Source organism: Gopherus flavomarginatus, chromosome 5 (genome assembly GCF_025201925.1).
Source record: "Gopherus flavomarginatus isolate rGopFla2 chromosome 5, rGopFla2.mat.asm, whole genome shotgun sequence".
NCBI classification, from domain to species: domain Eukaryota; kingdom Metazoa; phylum Chordata; order Testudines; family Testudinidae; genus Gopherus; species Gopherus flavomarginatus.
The window spans coordinates 77,795,037-77,814,923 of record NC_066621.1 but is presented as its reverse complement, the minus strand read 5'-3'; the positions used below and the strand labels follow the sequence as shown (position 1 = coordinate 77,814,923).

General features: G+C 40.4%; 2 protein-coding genes across 2 annotated transcripts in view; one reads left to right on the top strand and one right to left on the bottom strand.

Moving 5' to 3' along the window:
- The window catches only part of APIP (APAF1 interacting protein), a 305,323-nt gene that overhangs the window by 75,792 nt on the left and 209,644 nt on the right, over positions 1–19,887 (top strand). The gene's annotated exons all lie outside the window — the stretch shown is intronic.
- EHF (ETS homologous factor) overlaps positions 3,619–19,887 on the bottom strand; it is a 41,074-nt gene continuing 24,805 nt past the window's right edge. Inside the window, exons 3-9 of the mRNA XM_050955476.1 lie at positions 16,519–16,764; positions 14,917–14,976; positions 12,337–12,405; positions 12,177–12,245; positions 8,304–8,363; positions 6,792–6,987; positions 3,619–5,926 (exon numbers count right to left, since the gene is read on the bottom strand). Of these exons, the coding sequence (XP_050811433.1) occupies positions 5,827–5,926; positions 6,792–6,987; positions 8,304–8,363; positions 12,177–12,245; positions 12,337–12,405; positions 14,917–14,976; positions 16,519–16,764 (800 nt within the window). The 3' untranslated portion in view covers positions 3,619–5,826. The remainder of the gene's footprint in view (positions 5,927–6,791; positions 6,988–8,303; positions 8,364–12,176; positions 12,246–12,336; positions 12,406–14,916; positions 14,977–16,518; positions 16,765–19,887) is intronic.

Below are 19,887 nucleotides of genomic sequence, written 5' to 3'. Positions count from 1 at the left end.
TAGCTTTCAGAAAACTCCTAGAGAATAAAAATGAATGGTACTGGGGTACAGAACAGGAGAAATCATGGGAGAGTTTAAAACAGCAACTGATACAAGAACCAGTGTTGGAGTTCTAGGTACCAGGAAGGCCTATTAAAATCTTAGCAGATGCTTCACAGTCTTCTTTAGGTGCAGTGATTTTACAGAAGCATGAAGATTGTTGTCAGCCAGTGGCATATGCAGCCAAATCACTGACTGAGGCAGAAACCAGATACATACAGATTGAGAAGGAGATTTTAGTAATATTGTTTGCCTGGGAGAGATTCAATCAATATATTTATGGCCAGACAGTGGAAGTTGAAACAGATTATAAGCCCCTGAGAGCATTATTTAGCAAACCACTAAACAACTGTATCTTAAGGATTCAAAGAATGATGATAAAGTTGCAAAAGTATGATTTGGTTGTGACCTACACACCCAGTAAATTCATGTTCACTGCAGATGCTCTTTCCCAGGACAGTGGCTCTCACAAAACCAGACAAGACTTTAGAGACAAAGATGCAAGCCTATATAGATCTGATTGTAAAGTCTATTCCCATAGCTAACAGGAAACTGCAACAAATAAGAAAGGTAACGGAGAAAGATGAATAATTAGGAATCCTTAAAGAAGCCTCTGAAGAAATAAGCAGTTGCTGTCCAATTATAAGAGACATTGGAACTGCAGACATGAACTTACTGTGATAGATGGGCAAATAGGTTTTAATTTCAACGAGACTCTGAGAAGAAATGATATGGAAGATCCACAAGAATCATTTAGGAATTGAGAAGTGTAAATGAGCACGAGAGGTGCTGTATTGGCTGTGGATCAATCATGACATCACTAATGTGGTAGGAAACTGCTTTTCCTGCTTGAGATACAAGTTCTACATATTCTTGCATCAATCACAGTTATTAAATGGAAAAATAATATGAGGAAAGTATTTAATATGTTTTAGCTGTTGTGATTCAGCAAAGTAGTATATTTAATGTTAAGGACATGCTTATGAGTAATCTCATCCTTATTCAGCCAAGCATTTAAGCATTTTTCAAAATCCCACTGACATATAAAGTTAACCATGTGCTTAAGGTCTGTGCTGAATTGGGGCCTGAGTGAAGTTTAGCAGCACACAAGAAGAAGTAGTCTAATGTAAATAACTATTTTCCTCAGATCAGCTGCAAGTGCTCCACAGGTTAGCATGGGATATGGACCTATGATTTAATAAAGAATGCACTATTGTAGATAGAGCCATCATCTGTAAATTTCAGATGCCAAGTATATCATTTCTTTTACTGTTAGTGGGAAATTTCATATTATTTTTAAGTATCAGAGGGGTAGCCGTGTTAGTTTGGATCTGTAAAAAGCGACAAAGAGTCCTGTGGCACCTTATAGACTAACAGATGTATTGTAGCATAAGCTTTCATGGGTGAATACCCACTTCGTCAGTTATGTCGTATTATTTTTACTTATTCTCAGAGTTTAAAAAGCACTGAAATAAACATACATCTGCAAAGTTGTTTCAGCTTTTTTATTTGATAACATCCATTAAACATAGAAAATGTTTAGAACTGTGTGGCACTTCTATGCTACATATACTTTAATCTGAGATATGAATAAAAACACCAAAATATCTGATAACATGTTTTTCCATATTTAAACACTGAAGATGGGGTAAAAGGGAAACTGAGATTATGCAATTTGATGTAGAAAGAGATATGAAAATTTAACCAAGCATTTTCATGTCTATATATTTCACCAACGTACATACAGCTCTCAGGATGTTTCTTTAAGAAACTTGCTCTACTTATCTACAGCAAATATATCCTAAGAGTGATTGTTGATGTTAACACCACTTTTGACGTTACTGATTGGCATGCAACTATATAAATATAGTATAATTACTTTTTCCTATAGAGTTTTGTACAGATGAAAAATTATGATACAATAAAAATCTATACATATGGTGTTAGCAGTTCTGTTGCTGCTAACCTAAAATATACATCTTTTAAAAAAGTGACTGCTCAGCTCTTTGCAATACAAAATAAAAGAGCAATCTCAGAAATGCTTTTTCTTTAAATAGCAATTTATATAAACATTCATATCTTCATTATCTCGCTTTGGTTAGAACTGATTAAAATGGTTCACCTTTCCCTGGTTGCATTTGTACATGAGAAGAATCAGTCTTAAGTAATCCACTTTGTCTGTTTTAGGCAAAGGCTGACATTTGTAAAACAGCAAACGTCAGATGGCTTCCTTTCTAAATCTGTGCAGTTATAAAGTCAAATGACAAGTGTCCACTCTCAAAAGTTTATCTGGAAAATATTTGCTTGCAGGATTCTCACCTATTGGTAAATATTCCAGTGGAGGACTAGATTGCATCTCAGGAGAAATTGTTCCCTAAATTTTATACAATACACCTCCAAGAGAAGGTCAGCTTTTTAAAACATTTGTTTTATTTTAATAGTTCATGTGCTTTGCTGTATAGCACCCTAAAGACTCCCCAGATAGATTTAGCTGCTGCTAAATAATAAATTCAGTGCCATGGAAGGGGTGACAAATGTATATAGCAATCTCATTGTTGTTTCCCTTGAGGTCTGGTGCAAAGCAGCATTACTCCAGGATATTATTACATACGGTTGCCATGAGATCTATGTTAACCTGAGACAGAGAACAATAATTGTACTGCTACCAATACCTCACCTACCACTTCTTTATGCCTCCAAAAATGAATGAAATCCTGACCCCTGTCAAAGTCAATGGTAATTATACCATTGACTTCAGTGTGGTCAGGTTTTCACTCAAAGTGTCTCTTGTCTAAAGATTGCATTGGAGGACAAAGCATGAAGTAGTTGGCTGAAAGTAACATTGAAGATTTCTGGGACATGCATTTTATACACCAAAGGTATCATTCTGATTTGATAGCCTAGTATCTATAGCTATTCAGACCACATGTGATGATAAAGAGGATGGAATGCAACCAATCAAGCTAAAAAACAAAGAGAAAATGAATGAACTGAGCAAAAACAAACAATGCAAGGAGAAATACCCAATCAGAAAAAAATATATGTTTAGAAAAAAATTGCTTTGAAGTTTTATGACCCAATTTTGTAAATAAGATGAACTTCTCTCCACCCAACTAATGAAAAGTAAAAATTGCCAGGTACAGATAATTGATGGTGACAGCTCTGGCATGCACTGTGCAGTAGGTGGTGTAATGGTTGGATGTACCCTGTGCATATAAGTAACAAACTGAGCTCTTGTGTTTTCTGTAAGGTGTTAGTAAACACATTTTCATGCCTTTTCTACTGATCCTCCCTTAACTTTGGGTTTCAGCTCTATATTCCTTTACAGCCTTCTTCCCTTCAAACTAGAAACTGGCAGAACTAGTACCTCAGGCTCAACTCTATTGGGTTTCAAACATGTTTGGATCTGGACCCAACAGATGCCCAGGGAGACAGATAGTGCCCGGACAGATGTAACCTTTATAATTTTCCTGCTATATTCCCAAGAGTTCTTGCTTCTACATTAACGAGGCTGTGGTATTCTTTTCTCACTGGTTTTTGGTTTGGTTTGGTTTGGTTTTTTGTACAGCCTCTGCACGCTTTGTATAACTCTCATCATTGACCCCTTTTTTTGCAATATCCTCATCCCTAAAAAAATGTTAATTGGAATCTATCTCAGTTTCTTAATTCCTCCATCGTCATCTCAGATTGGATCCTACCTCACCCTTTTACAAAATCCTGAGCTTCAGCATCCCTTCTGTTTCCCAATGACATAATACAGGGCTGCCTCCATTTTTTTTAGTTCCTTGCATTCTGAAATGTTTGATGTGTTGAGGAAGAGATTTTAACCAAGAGCCAATGAGAGCTAGACGTGCATGTGCACTCCCTGTATGGCATGATTGCCACGAGAGAAGGGCCTAAACTACAGACCCAGACCTGAACTTCCCCAGTCTGAATACGATTGGTGTGAGCTCATTTCTAATTATTCCAGTGTGTAGAGAGAGTTTTTCATCCAACTGAGAATCACAGGAAGAAGTGGCAGAGATTAAAAAAAAGTAGATGCTCCCTTGCTAGCAGTGTTTGGGAAGTACTAGGTGAAATCATAGAATAAGTGCAATGGCGCTTTGCATTCTTTGGCCATGTTCTGGAAACTCCTTCTCAGATGAACTTTTGCCTGCCAGAGAGAGCAGCAGGCCTTCATTTGAAGAAATTGGAACTCCCTCCCTGCACTTATTCATCACCGAGTTATCTTTTCTGCCTTGCACTATTCCCACCAGCCAACCCTCAATGCTTGTCTAATCCCTCTCCAGTTTCTCCCATATGCTCTCAAATGTATTAAACCACCACTGGAAAACATTTTTCTTTTTTTCTACGTGGATACAGTAACCTTTGAAGCATCTGGTACCAGAGGGAATTTGAACAGTTGGTTAGTTTAAAGATGTTTGCCGGTTAGATGTGTCTTTTTTATGGCTTTTGATCATTGAGGCTATGTCAGCCTAGCAGTCCACCTCAGAGCAGGAAAGAAATCTAGGGCCTTTATCATGGGACATGCTGCATGCTCACTGGCGTTAATGAAGATAGAGGCATTCAGCACCAGGCACGAAGTACTTTAGCACTTTGCAGGATCAAGTCCTAACCAATAAAAGAGCTATTACAAGTTCTCCAAAGAAATGCTCATAGTCACACAATGCTTTCCCTGCAGTTAACTACAGTTACTAACATAAACTAACTGAGGATGAACCCAGCATCTGAAGTAACTGAAGCAAAGGGAGGCCAGCAGAATGTTAAGATACTCAGAAATTGGTAGGAGAGATGGAACATGTTATTGGACAACAAAACTACAACCCAGGTGATTATGGAACATTTGCTTCTATAAGTATTTCCACAAGGAACAAACACTTAACAATGGGCCATCTTGAAAGGAAAAGTATAACACAATCCAATGTCCGGAAATTGAAGCTAGACAAATTCAGACTGGAAACAAGATGTACATTTTCAACAGTGAGTGTAATTAACCACTGGAAAATTTGCCAAGGGTTGTGGTGGATTCTCTATCACTGACAGTTTTTAAATCAAGATTGGATGTTTCTCTAGAAGATCTGCTCTAAGAATTATTTTGGGGAAGTTTTATGGCCTGTGTTATACAAGAGGTCCTTTCTGGCCTAGGAATCTATTAAAACAACTGCATGGCTCAGAGAGGCCTACTGTTTTATCCACTCAAAGTTCACTTCCTAATTGTACTAACATGCTCCAGCATGTGCAACTGTTGTGGGAGAGCTACTTGAAGTAGACGCTTTTAAGCCTCATGCATGCAGTCGTATGTTACTTCATACTCCACAGGTATCCATAGTTGAAATAATATGATCTGAACTGAACAATTGCCCTTGAGTCCTCTTACAAAGATAAGCAACATTGGAACTCATTATTTTTCTCATATGCAGAAAGCAGGCTGCCTTATTTTAAATTCTTTTACTCATAAAAATACATAATGCCCCATGATTCCCACCTTTACTTGCATGACTCACAGCATTGTCATAAATCACATTACTCCTGCAGCTTATAAAAAAAACTTCACAAGATGTCAAAATTAATCACAATCGTATGTTACCATATATCACAGAAAACTGTGTACATTTTTCCCCCATACAGGACATACTTCAACTAAAATAATTTTGATACCAATGATAGTGTTCCTTCTTCCTTTAGAAGTAGGGGGGGGTTTCCTCCCATTTTGGTACATAAATAGAAGAGAACAGTCTTTGAAATATTTACGTCCAGAAGATTTTGCTGCTGTTTTTGCTGACATCTTCAATTCTCATTTTCTCTCCAGCCACGGGCATTCTTCCCAAATTTATAGACTAATCTCCGGCCATCCACACGCTCCAGTATTTCTCTTTTATAATAGTATCTGTTAAAAGGAAAAAAAAAAGAAATAGATTTGATACTAGGCATTAGAGTTGAGAATAGTCTTTAAGGGACACTGTCAACTAAGAAATTATACTTGTAACTGAACATGTTTTAACTACTTTTATTACAAGTAATATCTAAGGTTATTGTGAATGAAAGAGATTAGAGAAAACATCTTATCTCTTCTTTATTTTATTTTGTTTTAGTTTATACATTTGCCTGCACCTTGAGTGGATTATGCCACTTTTCAGAAACACCAGCTCATAGCTTATTCAGTGTTGCCAACTCTTGTAATTGGATCACAAGTTTCATGATATTTGACGTTTCTGTAAAAGTGCCAGCTTCTGGAATCCTGTGATCAGGAAAGAATCTCAGTTTTCATTTAAAACAAAAAAGAAGTTTCTAGCCCTACTGGGTGCAAAGAAAAGCTTGAAAATGTGAACATCAAAAGGATCCCATGATTTTTAAGCCAATCTCATTATTTTGGGGGGCTTGACTTATGTTCAGGTTGGCAATACTGCTTATGCATTCCTTAGGTCCAGTTTAAATCCTTTGAGTTTAGTAGTGACAAGGTCTTGAACTGGTTCCTTTGTGGAGGGGTGAGTTTTACCTTTTGTGTTTAACCTTCTATAACAGTTAGTTTTACCTGTTTGCATGGCTTGTTCACACAGCAACAAGGGGAGACAAAAACACTTAAAAGTAAGAAAATGTAATTATAACGCCCTCAAAATCAATAATCGAACTCAGATGGCAGACATAACCAATTAAATTACTTTTAACTCATTTTTTAAAAATTAATAAGATTCCAAATTGATGCAATATCTCTTTAATTATTCCAGGATTAATGTTTTCTCGACTCATGCTACCTCATGGCCCGGCTGAGTTTCTCATAAGTCATGCTGCTATTGTTTTTCTTCTTTCCCCAGAGCTGAGCCACCGCCTCAGATTTTAAGAACCTGAAGACACCTTCAGACCGGTCTTCCCACTTTATTAATCCTGGGTTCTTCTCTGAATTCAGGAGAATATCTCTGATAAATTCCCAGAGGTGCGTTCCTCGAGGATCTGAAAGAAGATGGAAGAAACAGACTTTCTCTGGGGTACTTTTTGTTTTCGGTTTTGTTTTATTTTGGTATGGTAGGTTGCTCACAGAAAATGACTTGTCTGCATAGAAACCACAATCTAACTGTGCCTCCAGACTTCCATGTACGTTGTCTGAGATGTGTAAAGCAGTAATCTGAGAGACAAGGTGGGTGAGGTAATATCTTTTATTTGACCAACTTATGTTAGTGAGAGAGGCAAGCTTTCAAGCCACACAGAGCTCTTCTTCTGGTCTGGGAAAGGTGCTCCAAGAGTCACAGCTAAATGCAAGATGGGACAGATTGTTTAGCATTGTTTAGCACATAGTCTAAGGGACCATTCAAGGCAGAAAGCTTGTCTCTCTCACCAACAAGAGTTGGTCCAAAAAAAGATTGTACCTCACCCACCTTGTCTCTCTCATATTCTGGGACCAACACAGCTACAACTACATTGCATAAAGCAGTAATCTTGACATTTCTCAAATTGAGGTTATCTTCAGAATAGCTCCCCAAAGATTTGCATATCTCTGTAAAACTGCAGCAAAATACCGCACCAACTCACCCTCAGAAAGTTGGAATGCAAAACAGAAAAATGGCATCTAAGCCAGTCTTCGTTTCATATTACAAAGCTCAGGACTTTGCATTAGTCCTATCAAGTGTGTACCCTGTTAAAGCCACATACCTCAGACCGCTGCTCTGTTGCTTAATACTTCTACACCATGACTTTTGGCACTTACACCCATTCAGGAAGGAAAATCACTTCGAATGATTTGCCCAGAAAGCTGTTGCGTTCTCCCCTACTAAAGACTAGTAAGGAGGATATGTTCATGACCCATTTGCCAAAATGGATGGAAATATTTGCACAGCCAGGGTGTAACCTTAAATCTCCATAATGGATGTGGATAATGAATCCTTCCTTCGTGGAGAGATGAGCCAAGGGCATTGCAAGGATTGAATTTCTCAGAGAGGAGATAGTTCTGGGGGCCAAGACATCTCCTAACTTCTTTTCAACCCAGCAATTATGTCTTAAAGGAGGACACAGTAAAAGTTCATCTAATTCTGGGTTTCTGAAAGGTCCTTATTGATTAGAGCATTATTTGGAACTTCTGCGCTACCCTGGACAAAGCAGTTGGTCAGATCCTCAGCTGGTGTAAATCAGTGTAGCTCCATTTGACCCATTTGCTTTGAAACTGTGCTCTTTCTTTCTGTTGCTTCCTTTTTCTCCCAAAACTTGAACCTAAGTTTGTACTGTCTCTGGGCCATTAATCAAGCCATTAGTGTTGCCATAAGTAGTTGACTTACTGTGCTTCTTGGTGTGGGACTTTGGGGGATGATCGTGTGTTTTTTTCTCATCTGAAGACTCTGCGGAGGATGAAAATGAAACTATTCTTATAAACTTGGCTAAAGGTTTTCTGTTGACTAGCAGATTAAAAAATAAAAACTACAACAATGAATAATTGCCTGTTTTAAAGAAAATCGTCTTTCAAAAACTAAATGAGTAATCCAGGGGTTATTTTTTGCTTTCTGGGTTATATTTTAATCAGCCAGGCTACACTTCACAAAGAGATCATTGATGAATAAAAGACAAATACAGAGGTATACCGCTGATTCTGGACATGTTAATTAGATAACAAATACCTCACCCCATGTCCCTTGCATCGTGTATGTCAGAGTGAAAAATAAGAGGATCATATATATAAAAGCTATCCTGAATCTTCCCATTGTGGCCCAGACTTTGCTGTAGCATGTAACGTTGGGGGCTTTTTTTTTTTTTTTTTGGTTGTTCTATAGATGATCTAATGTGAATTGTATGTAATGGTACTAATGTAATGTACACTCACCTGCCTAAATGGAGAATTATCTGACAAGGCATTGTTCTTAAGAAAATAAATGAAAGCCGAGTAGTCCCAGAACTCAAGCTGGTGTTGTTAGGAATTTTTGACAGCTGGGCACATATATTTTATTTTACAACTATAAGCCACAAGAACATGCTACTTCTCATCAGTGCAACATTTTTGCCTGTAAACACTCTTAAAAGGCACCAGATTTCTAGCTCAAGCCATTCCTTAGAAAAAATAAAGAATAAAGAAGTTGTATGTATTAATTTCTTATCACCTATCTAGAAGATGATATTTCTGTGTTTGATAGTCGCCTTCTTGGAAATTAACAAAATCTGAATCTATTACTGACATTAACACAAAAGCTTTCTTTTAATCAGGCTGAGAACTTTCACAAGGTCTATGAAACAATTCTAAGTCCCCCTTGTGCTTGCCCTGCGGGATATTTAGTGCCTGAATTCCATAAAGTAAATGCTTAAGACTCATGCATGTTTTTTCAGTGGCTAAGTATTCACAATTACCAAAACTTTGCATGGAACGCAGGAATTTGCATGTGCAAATAAGTTAATGTAAATATCTATTTGCATAAAATCTTGCCTGATTAGCACATGCATCTGCAATAATTGTGTCTAAAAAAAAGGGTGCAAAAATATTTACAGACATACTGTACACTACAACCAATTGAAAATATGAACTCAGAAGTAGGGTTGTCCAGAAAACTGAATATTAGGTCTAGGTGCAGGCCTGAAAAATTGAAAAAAAAAAATAATAATTTCAGATCAGCCTGGATGAAAGTGTTGTGATATTTTTGGTGTACCAAAATGTTAAAAAAATGACTTTCAATGTTTAGTGTTTTTAATAAATTTTAAATTATTTTAAAAATAAAACTGCGGGAAATTCCAAAAACAAAAAGTCAAAATGTTTCATTTCATAAATGCTGAAATGAACTCTTTCTGACATTTCTGGAAAAACACATTCTGACCAAAACAATTTGCCAAAATTGGTCTAAATTTGTGAATGGTTTCGATTAACCCAAATTTGCATTTTTGTGTGTGTGAAAAAAATATTTCACACAAGGTTTTGCTCAGCTCTACTCAGGGCAGAGAGGACAGTCCAGGTCTACCCTGTTTTAAGTCTGATATAGTATGGTCTTGACCCACAGCTCTGGGCTCATGTTTATATATCCTGCCCACTTTCAGAGAGCCCACTGTTTACTTGCCAGCCCACTTTCAGAGAGCACCAGCCACTGATGGAAGTCACTGAGCTTGTGAAATTAAATTGATTTTGCTGACTTTATCCATGTTAAGCTCCCATGGACGTCACTCAACCGTATATCAAAAGTCAGTGGGACTTTTGTCTTGATTAAGGACTGCAGGGTCAGGTCCTTAATTTGTAGGTAGTTTTACCTAAAAATACAATTATTAAAAAAAAAACACTTGATTTTAGAATCCCCTATTTAGCTTAAAATAGCTTTGTATATTCAACTTAGCTGGTAATTTATTCAATAAAAGTCAGTTGTCTTCTACTTAGTGATTTATTCTTTATTACACCTGTGTAAACAGCCTCCCATTCTGCCTTTATACTTCCACGGAGCCCTGTTCTGAGCACACAACATTTGAAGGCTGGGGCTTGACAGATAAAAAGGATTATGATGCAGTTTCAGCAAAGCTGCCTTGCAAAACTTGTGACAAAAGATTTCATATTATTTGCATATGATTCAGGAATGAGCTACTTCTTTATGGGATATACAAATTTAGTTTTTACAACAGGCTGTGCCCTTGGCGTGCCACCCTAGCTCTAGGCTCAACAAGTCAGCATATACACATACCAAGCCAAGAATCCTGCTGATTCCCAGCACTGTCAGAAAGCTCTGAAGAGCTGGCAGCCATTTTATGAGAATGGGCGTTGGCAAGAGAAAAAGCAATTGGGTTTGGTGGGGGTTTTTTACATTTATTGCTCAATGCATTTGTTTAAAGTGCATGTCACCTTGGCGAGCCTTGCTGTGCTTCTAGGTGAGGGCCACGCTGAGCATGCACATGCAGATACTGTTATTGTAATCTGCCGTTTAATTGTTTCAGGTCAGTTTAAGGATGAAGGACCAGTGGGCAAATGAACTGGACAGTACCCAGCCTGAGTCTCAGTGGGGAGCTGCATAGGCAGTGGGAGGAGTGTAGTCACACTGCACTTCTTCTTTCCATCTCTTCCCATATCTCATTCTTTCACTTTTCTTTTCTCTCTCTCTCTCTCTCTCTCACCCTGGTATTATTTTACCTTTGATTCTTTTTCAGTATTTGTTTCTCTTTAGATTACTTTCTCTTTTCCCCCTTTTCTTTCCTTATGTTTTCTCCCCTCCTTCACCATGTTCCCTCAAGAGTCCTTGCTTCTTGTCAATATCAACTTTTTCTTCTAATCTTTCTTCTTCCTTCTCTCTCTTCTTTCCCTTCTTCTACCAATTCTCCAATCTCTCTTCTTTTCTTCTCTTCCCATCACTTCTCTCTCTCCCCTTTCGTCACTTCCTGCCCACAGCTGCCACTAAGTCACCATCCTCTAAATCATGCTTGCCACATTTTCATGTATCTACCCACTACCACTCACTGATGCTTTTACCACTCTCTACTCCCCATGCACCTGTCACTCACCCACTATCTCACATGCCTACAAAAAGGCAGATTATATTCCTATTACATTCTCTTTATACTACTCAGGAGGTGCAAAGAGGCCATCAAAGGGGTAAAATGGCATGCTGTGGACATGACATGCAGAGGCACCATAGGGCTGGAGTAGGTGATCCACTGAAGCTGTGGGAAAGCTGCCTGGGAAGTATGTCCGGGAACACTCCCTGCTCTGTTGCAGTTCAGTAGAGGAGACTTATGCTTGCCTATGGCCACTCTGTGCTGATGTAACACCATATCTGGCCATTGATACCTGTATATGGATCACTTTGCTCACCACTGAAGTGCACTTCTGAGGCAGGATGAGGCAGTCCTTTAGTTGTGCACAGCCACACCACACAACAGATTATGACAGGATAGGGACATCTTATCTTTCTAACACTCTCTCTTCCACCTTGAGTCAGTCACTCGAAAAGATATGGGGAGTCACCCTGAGGTTACTGTTTATTTGATGTTCTTTTTTTCGTGACAAAGAGAGGAGAGCAAAGCACCTTTTAAATAACTATGTAGTTAGGATCGCTAAAACAGCTAATATCAACATCAATATTGCTTAGTTTAAAACTATTGGATATCTACACTCAGACCTGCAACAAAAGACTTTTATATAGCAGTAATTCTAGGGTGTGTGACAAAAATGATCAGCAATAGAATTAAGAGCGTCTTACCAAGAGGCTGGTGACTGGTAGTAGTCGCGGAAATCTGTGCACGACAGAAAGTTTTACTGTCCAATAACTCTGGGGATTAAAAAGAAAAAGTTTAATATTAACATCCTCTTACCACAATAAAACACTTCATAAATGCCTGAAGCATTGTGATGTTAGTTACCTACTGTGCTACCACAACCACTGTCATACAAATAATTCTCTTCTTTCCAGGAGGCCATTAAGGACGGATCTGAAGAAAAGGACCAAAAGGAAAGTCTATATCAGTAAAAGAATACTATCCAGCAGTGAGGTGAATAACAATGAGACACTGAACCAGTAGGAGTAAGAGAAAAGCGACAAATAAAAGACCATGGTGAAAAAAAACATGCAAGTTGCTACACCATAGATTGCTAGGTTCAGCCATGCTGTTTGTACACTATGGCAAATTTGTTAATACAGAACATTAATTTTTAAAAAATACTTTGTCTTGGCCTGTATGTTTCTAATATTCTCTCAGGTAATATTTCAATTATGTGTGTTCCAATGGGAGGCCAGCTCTTCTTCCTGCCTGACGCAGCGGTGAAGTGTATGACATTATGCTTTGTTGCTATGGAAATGATTGCGTCCTCAACAATTCAGCATTCTAGTAGAATTGAAGAAATTAAGTTTTATTCTTTGTTTGTATTATGGTGGTGCCCAGAAGCCCTTACTGAGGCCAAGGCTCCCTTTAGTTAGGTGACACATCAGTTCATAAAAAAAAACATGATATAACTGAAAGTTCAACCTTCTATGTGGGTCCCATTTTATATTATTAGATACCAATGCAGAATCTCTATTGAGGATCATACTCAGGGCCTGGTGCTAAATTTACATATATCCTTAACCTAAAGGACATCTTATTGGGCACAAAATGCATAACACATGAATATGGAAGATTTTTAAAGCCACCCTTAGACTCATAGTGGTTCATACAATACAAGGAAAATTCAATGGAATGTTATAATAGCAGACTCATAATCTGCACACATTTGATTTTCTTGTCAGCAGCTGGTGAAATCATGAGCTTTTTGCATTACAACTTTTCAGGCCAGAGATGTTAAGCTTGTCTTTCTTTGTCTTTCCAAGTCAAAGACAATGAAGCATAAGACTCAGATTTGGGATTTATTTATTTTTTCAAGTTAATGCAATTGGAAACTGAAAATGAGTCACTAGCTAAATCATCTTGTTTGGCTGCATTAACATTTATGACACGGGAATTTAGCAGGCATTAGAACTTATAGCTACAAGTTGGGGCATCCCGAGCCCATGTTCTTACAGTAGTGCACACCCTTTTCTTGTTTGGACATCTGATCCACCCCGATGTCTCTGAAAATAAACCTTACCCAGCTAAAGCTTGGGGGAGATTATTTGGCCTCACGCTTACAGCTGTGCTAGCATCCACACTGAGGCAACCTTCCTTGACTTAGTAGGACCAGATAGGATTCCCCTCTGAACCCACCAACTTCATTTCTATCTCATCACAAGGAGCTGGCGTGTGGCCATGTCAAGTTCTCCCATCCTCAAGAAAGCAGCACGCCCAGCCCCTGCCAGCTCGTGGACATACTGACCGTGCCTGGGTAATTTAACCTGGGCTTTTCATGTGGCAATGAGCAGAGCATCATCACAGCCCCATTGCACCAGCCCCAATCCAGCAATAGTTTTTAATAGTGGGGAAATGACCACCATAAAAAAAAAGTGAATATACAAGGCTCTAATAGTTGCACAGTCTTTAGATGAATACTTTGTGCTGGTCTTGTGTATCTCTACTGAGGTTGTGGATTAAGACTTAATCAGGCCAAGATCCACAAAGATATTGGGGATTCCTCCTCAGAGATTTTATCTTTCTCATATAGAAGACCTTTCTTTTCTCCAACTCAAATGCAGGTAACTCCCGTGTAGCAGAAAGTCAACCTGCAGCTATACACAGGACTGTTACCTGCTATTCTTCCTCTGTCTGTGTCTCACTGTTCTGTCTGACCCAGCTCTGACTAAGGGGAACATATACCAAAAATCCTAAATTCCTGCCTTGATCTGTGCCTAGCCATATTCTATGACACAGGGAAAAGGGAACAGACTAGATGAATGAAATAGGCTGTCAGTGTTTGTCTGAAACACTTCATGCTGTAAGTTGATGTTGATTCTTCTGGGAAATAGTATGTGGGTATGGCAGTGGCTCATTAACACATCTACATATAAGGGATTTGAGAGTGGCTATGTAGAGAGAAGATCTGGAGTGTGAACTGAGCCATTCTTGGAAAGGAACCCTGAAAATGGTCAAAGCTGAGGAGAAGACTTGAGCTTGATTTTGTGTTGTTCCGTTGTAGTTCTTTTTAACAATGAAACCAAGCCCCAGGGAGGAAGTTATGAGCCACTACAAATTGTGCAAACTATGTTTGGAGGAAGGTGATGAAGATACTGGTCAGGTGACATTTTAGAGGTCTCCTAACTCAAGTAACCCTATGCAATCTAGTGTTTCTGGTACGATGTGAGACCTCAGAGATTCAGTAAAGAGAATTTACTGACATTTTAGAAACCTCAGTTTTAATTTCATCTCCATTATTTAATGACCTCTTCTCTGGAAAACAGACTTGTTTTGGTATTTAAGTGAAGCTGTTGCTAAAACATCCACTATGAATTTTATCTTAGCAGCTATTTTCCTTTATCACTGACATCTAGGTAAAGTCAAGTTACCTGGCACACTATAACAATTGCTATTACTCACCTGTTTGTTCTGTTTTTACAACGATATTATGGGATGGGTACATTTCACTGCCACACTGACCTGCAAGAGATTGCATGAGAGAGATGTGTAATTATGCACACAGCACACACAGGAAAGATAGGGCTTCAAGCAGGGATCGATACCAAAGGGCTTATTTTGAAAAGACATGAGATCACACACACACACACACACACACCCTCTGCCCACACCCTGTGAACTCCTCATTTAATGTCTTAGTGTGATTCTGCTAAATTACTATGATATGGCTGGAAATGGGAAGTGTCAGGTCAGTGGACAGAAGGAAGGAAAAGTCTGTCATTTTTACCTTACTACATCTGTTTCAGAGACGGTGGGTCAGGTAATCTGTGTTATTGGACCAACTTCTGCTGGTGAGAGAGAAAAGTTTTTGAGGCACACAGAGTTGTTCTTCAGCTCTGGGAAAGGTACTCTGAGCATCACAGCTAAATATAAGGTGGAACAGATTGTTTGGCATAAGTAGTTAGCACGTATTCTAAGGGACCAGTCAAGGTAGAGTGGTCTGTTAATGCCCCAGAAGTCAAAGGACAAAAAGAGGGGTTAGTGGGTTACAGATTGTTGTAATAAGCTATAAATCCCGTGTCTCTGTTCAGTTCGTGATTTTTAGTGTCTAGCAGAATTATGAAGTTAAGCTCCCAAGCTCATCTTTTGAAAGTGTTATGCAGGTTTCCTTTGTGGATGAGGACTCATTTGTCAGATATAGAGTAAGTGTTTTGTGAAGTGTGCACCCACAGGTGATAGGGTGTTTTTGTCTTTTATCATTTTCCTGTCTGATTTCATTCAAGAGTGTAGTGATTGTCTTGTTTCACCCACACAGTTGTTACTGGGGCATTCAGTGCACTAGATGAAGTACACCACATTGTAATATGGAATGTGTAGGATCCATGGATCTTGGAAGGTGTGTTGTGGGGGTGTTGATCATTGTACAGCAGAGATATGTCTACAGATTTTGCATCTGTTTTTCTAGAAGGGACTGGTGCCACGTTGAGTTGATGTATCTCTCTCTCACCAATGGAAGTTGGTCCAGTGAAAGATATTACTTCACCCTCTCTAATATCTTGGGACCGACACAGCTACAACTACCCTGCATACATCTATTTCAGTCATTCAACAGAATGAGTTGTCTTCTTGTTACATGAGGCCTCAGAAGCATGGAGGGGAGTTCTACACTTCTGCACACCTATGAATCTCCTGAGCATCAGTGGGTTACAGAGCTCCTTTCTGCCATATAAGAATGTGGGTTACCTGTTAATAAAGAAAAACCTTTGTCTTTACTGATAAAACATCCCATCTGTTTTCATGTCTTTTCCCAATATTGCTAAATTGAATAATGTCTTGTGGACCAGGTAAGACCTTAGTAAAGTGGGGGATAACCAGAAGCTTCAGTCCTTTGTCTCTTAGGAGCTCCGCAGAAATGAGGTTGCACTCCTGGGAAACTCTTAAACCCATCACAAGCAGAGCTTCAGTCACTGCAAGGCTGAGGAACATAAGTGGCCTTAGATCAACTCAGAATTCACAAAATTGTGGTTGCAGTCCTGTCCTGTCCATGCGCGAGTGTATATTTACCATTCCATTTTAGGTGCTGAAGGTTGCTGTAAAGAAGTTGGCCGGCTGTCCCAGCTGCATGGGTGAATTCATGCAAAGTCATGCTGCACAGATGTTCGCCATCAATGTCAAAATCCTGGAAAGGTATGCAGTTGGCATCTAGCTGGTTAGTATCCAGGAAATGCTGTAGCCACTCCCACACCTGGTACTTGGTCCAGTATTGAGGGTATATCTCATGCCACTGAGTTCCATAGAAACTGCCAGGCACTGGGAAAGAGAAATATTACGTATTCACTCTGTCTGTTAACACAACAGTAATACTGAGCACAGAATGTCTATGTGCTGTGTACAGGAAAGAAAGCATGATCTGGTGCAGGGGTAGGCAACCTATGACATGCATGCCAAAGGCGGACGCAAGCTTATTTTCAGTGGCACTCACACTGCCCGGGTCCTGGCCAGCAGTCCGGAGGGATCTGCATTTTAATTTAATTTTAAATGAAGCTTCTCAAACATTTTAAAAATCTTATTTACTTTACATACAACAATAGTTTAATTATATATTATAGACTTATAGAAAGAGACCTTCTGAAAAGGTTAAAATGTATTACTGGCATGCGAAACCATAAATTATAGTGAATAAATGAAGATTCGGCACACCACTTCTGAAAGGTTGCTGACCCCTGGTGTAGTGCTTAAAGCACATCACTGGAAGCCAGCAGATCTGATTTCTCTTCCTAGTCCCTAATACTAATTTGCTGATTGTCCTTGAGCAAGTCACCTTAATGCTCTTTGACTCAGCTTCTCAATCTGTAAAATGGAAAAAATCAAACTAACCTAGGTTACTGAGGTATTGTGAGAATTAATTAGTTCATGTTTGTAACATGCTTTCAAATTCTTGGGTGGAAGGCTCTACAGGCGGGAAAACTATTAGAGCATAGATGTATTGACGCCCACATGGGAAAAGGCACCTTTGAAGTATGTATAATAATGATGGGACAAATCCTGCAGTTCTTGTTTGGGCAAAACTCCCTTTGAGATCAGTGGGAGTTTGGCTTGAATAAGGGCTGAATAAATGCTGAATATGGACTTCAAGATTTAGCCAATAATGATCAAATAAATGTATATTTAAAGGTATATTATTACACAGATTTTACTATCATATATAACCACCAACAAACATCAGCTGTGTAGCACAGCTGGCATCCTAGTAAAGGCAGAGAAACAACTCATGCCTTGTGTTTGGAGATACCTCAATAGATCTCTTAATATGCAAGGCTCCCTAATTTGTTCCTCAGAGGTTTTACTGACGATCAAAATTCTTTTTTGGTTGGCCAAATCCTCCAGAACAGCCTCTGTTATGTTCTTTCATGAAGATAATTTGTATTAAAAATGCTAGAATCTAAGTGTGCAAAAAGGATTTGTGACCGCCACTGGGGTAATGAGATGTTGATACCCTGCCACTGGAGTAATGAGATCATAGGCGTGCGCAGCACATTTCATTAGAGTGTTCACTCAGGGAGCCCTGCCCTAGCCTGCCCCCGCCATGCCCCCATCCACTCCCTCCTACTTCCCGCCCCCTGACTGCCCTCCTCAGAACTCCCAACCCCCCCCGCTCCTTGTCCCATGACTACCCCCTCCTGGGACCCCTGCCCTTAACTGTCCCCCAGGACCCCACCCCCTATCTAAGCCTCCCCCTCCTTGTCCCCTGATTGCCCCTCTAGGACCCTACTCCGTACTGTCCCCTGACTTCCCTAACCCTTATCCACACCCCCGCCCCCAGCCAGACCCACAGGACTCCCATGCCTATCCAACCACACCCCGCCCCCTGACAGGACTCCCAGAACTCATGACCCATACAACCCCCTCTGCTCCCTGCCTGCCCTAACCCCTCTCCACACCCCTGGCTCCTGACAGCCCTCCCCCGAACTCCTGACTCATCCAACCCCTCCCAGCTTCTTGTCCCTTGACCACCCCCTCAAGAGACCCCCACCCTAATTGCTCCCCAGGACCCTCCTTGCTCCTGTCCCCTGACTGTCCTGACCCCTATCCACTCCCTGCCCGCTGACAGACCTCAGGACTCCCATGCCCCATCAACCCCCCCTGCTCCCTGACTGCCCCCTCTAGAGACCCCCCACCCCAACCACCCCCCTGAGATCCCACCCCCTATGCAACCCACCCTGCTCCCTGTCCCCTGAATGCCCCCACCCCTTATCCAACCCCCCCAGACCCGGACCCCTTACCATGAGGCTCCTAGCAGCATATTCTGCTCCACTCAGAGCCAGATACACTGCCCCACAGAAGCGGGCAGCTCTGTCCCTCAGAATGCTGCGTGCGCAGTGGCATGGCTCTGGATGAGCGGGGAGCATGTATGCCTCCCCACGGAGCCAAACACTGCCCCACGGGAGCATGCAGCCCCGGCCCCCAGAGCGCTGCACATGCAGCGGCATGGCTCCAGGGGAGGGGAGAAGGCGGAGGAGGGGCCGGCGGCTTGCTGTGCTCAGCCAGGCACTCCAGCCCGGGAGCGCAGACCCCGTGGTTTGGCAGGCCAGGAGAGTGGGGCCATTTTCCCACTCCTGCATTAGGGTGTGCCTGGGCACACCCAGCACACCCCGTGCACACGCCTATGAATGAGTTGTCGATATTCGTGGACAATACCAAGCTGGGAGGGGTTGCAAGTGCTTTGCAGGATATGATTAAAATTCAAAATGATCTGCAAAAACTGGAGAAATAGTCTGAAGTAAATAGGATGAAATTCAATAAGGACAAATGCAAAGTACTCCACTTAGGAAGGAACAATCAGTTCCACACATACAAATGGGAAATGACTGTCTAGGAAGGAGTACTATGGAAAGGGATCTCGGGGTCATAGTGGATCACAAGCTAAATATGAGTTAACAGTGTAACACTGTTACAAAAAAAGCAAACATCGTTCTGGGATCTATTAGCAGGAGTATTTTAAGCAAGCAAGAAGGAGTAATTCTCCCACTCAACTCCATGTTGATTAGGCCTTAACTGCAGTATTGTATTCAGTTCTGTGTGCCACATTTCAGGAAAGATGTGGACAAATTGGGGAAAGTCCAGAGCAGAGCAACAAAAATGATTTAAGGTCTAGAAAATATGAACTAGGAGGGAAGATTGAAAAAATTGGGTTTGTTTAGTCTGGAGAAGAGAAGACTGAGAGGGGACATGATAGCAGTTTTCAAGTACATAAAAGGTTGTTACAATGAGGAGAGAGAAAAATTATTCTCCTTAACCTCTGAGGATAGGACAAGAAACAATGGGCTTAAATTGCAGCAATGGGGGTTAAGGTTGGACATTAGGAAAAACTTCCTAACTATCAAAGTGGTTAAGCACTGGAATAAATTGCCTAGGGAGGTTGTGGAATCTCCA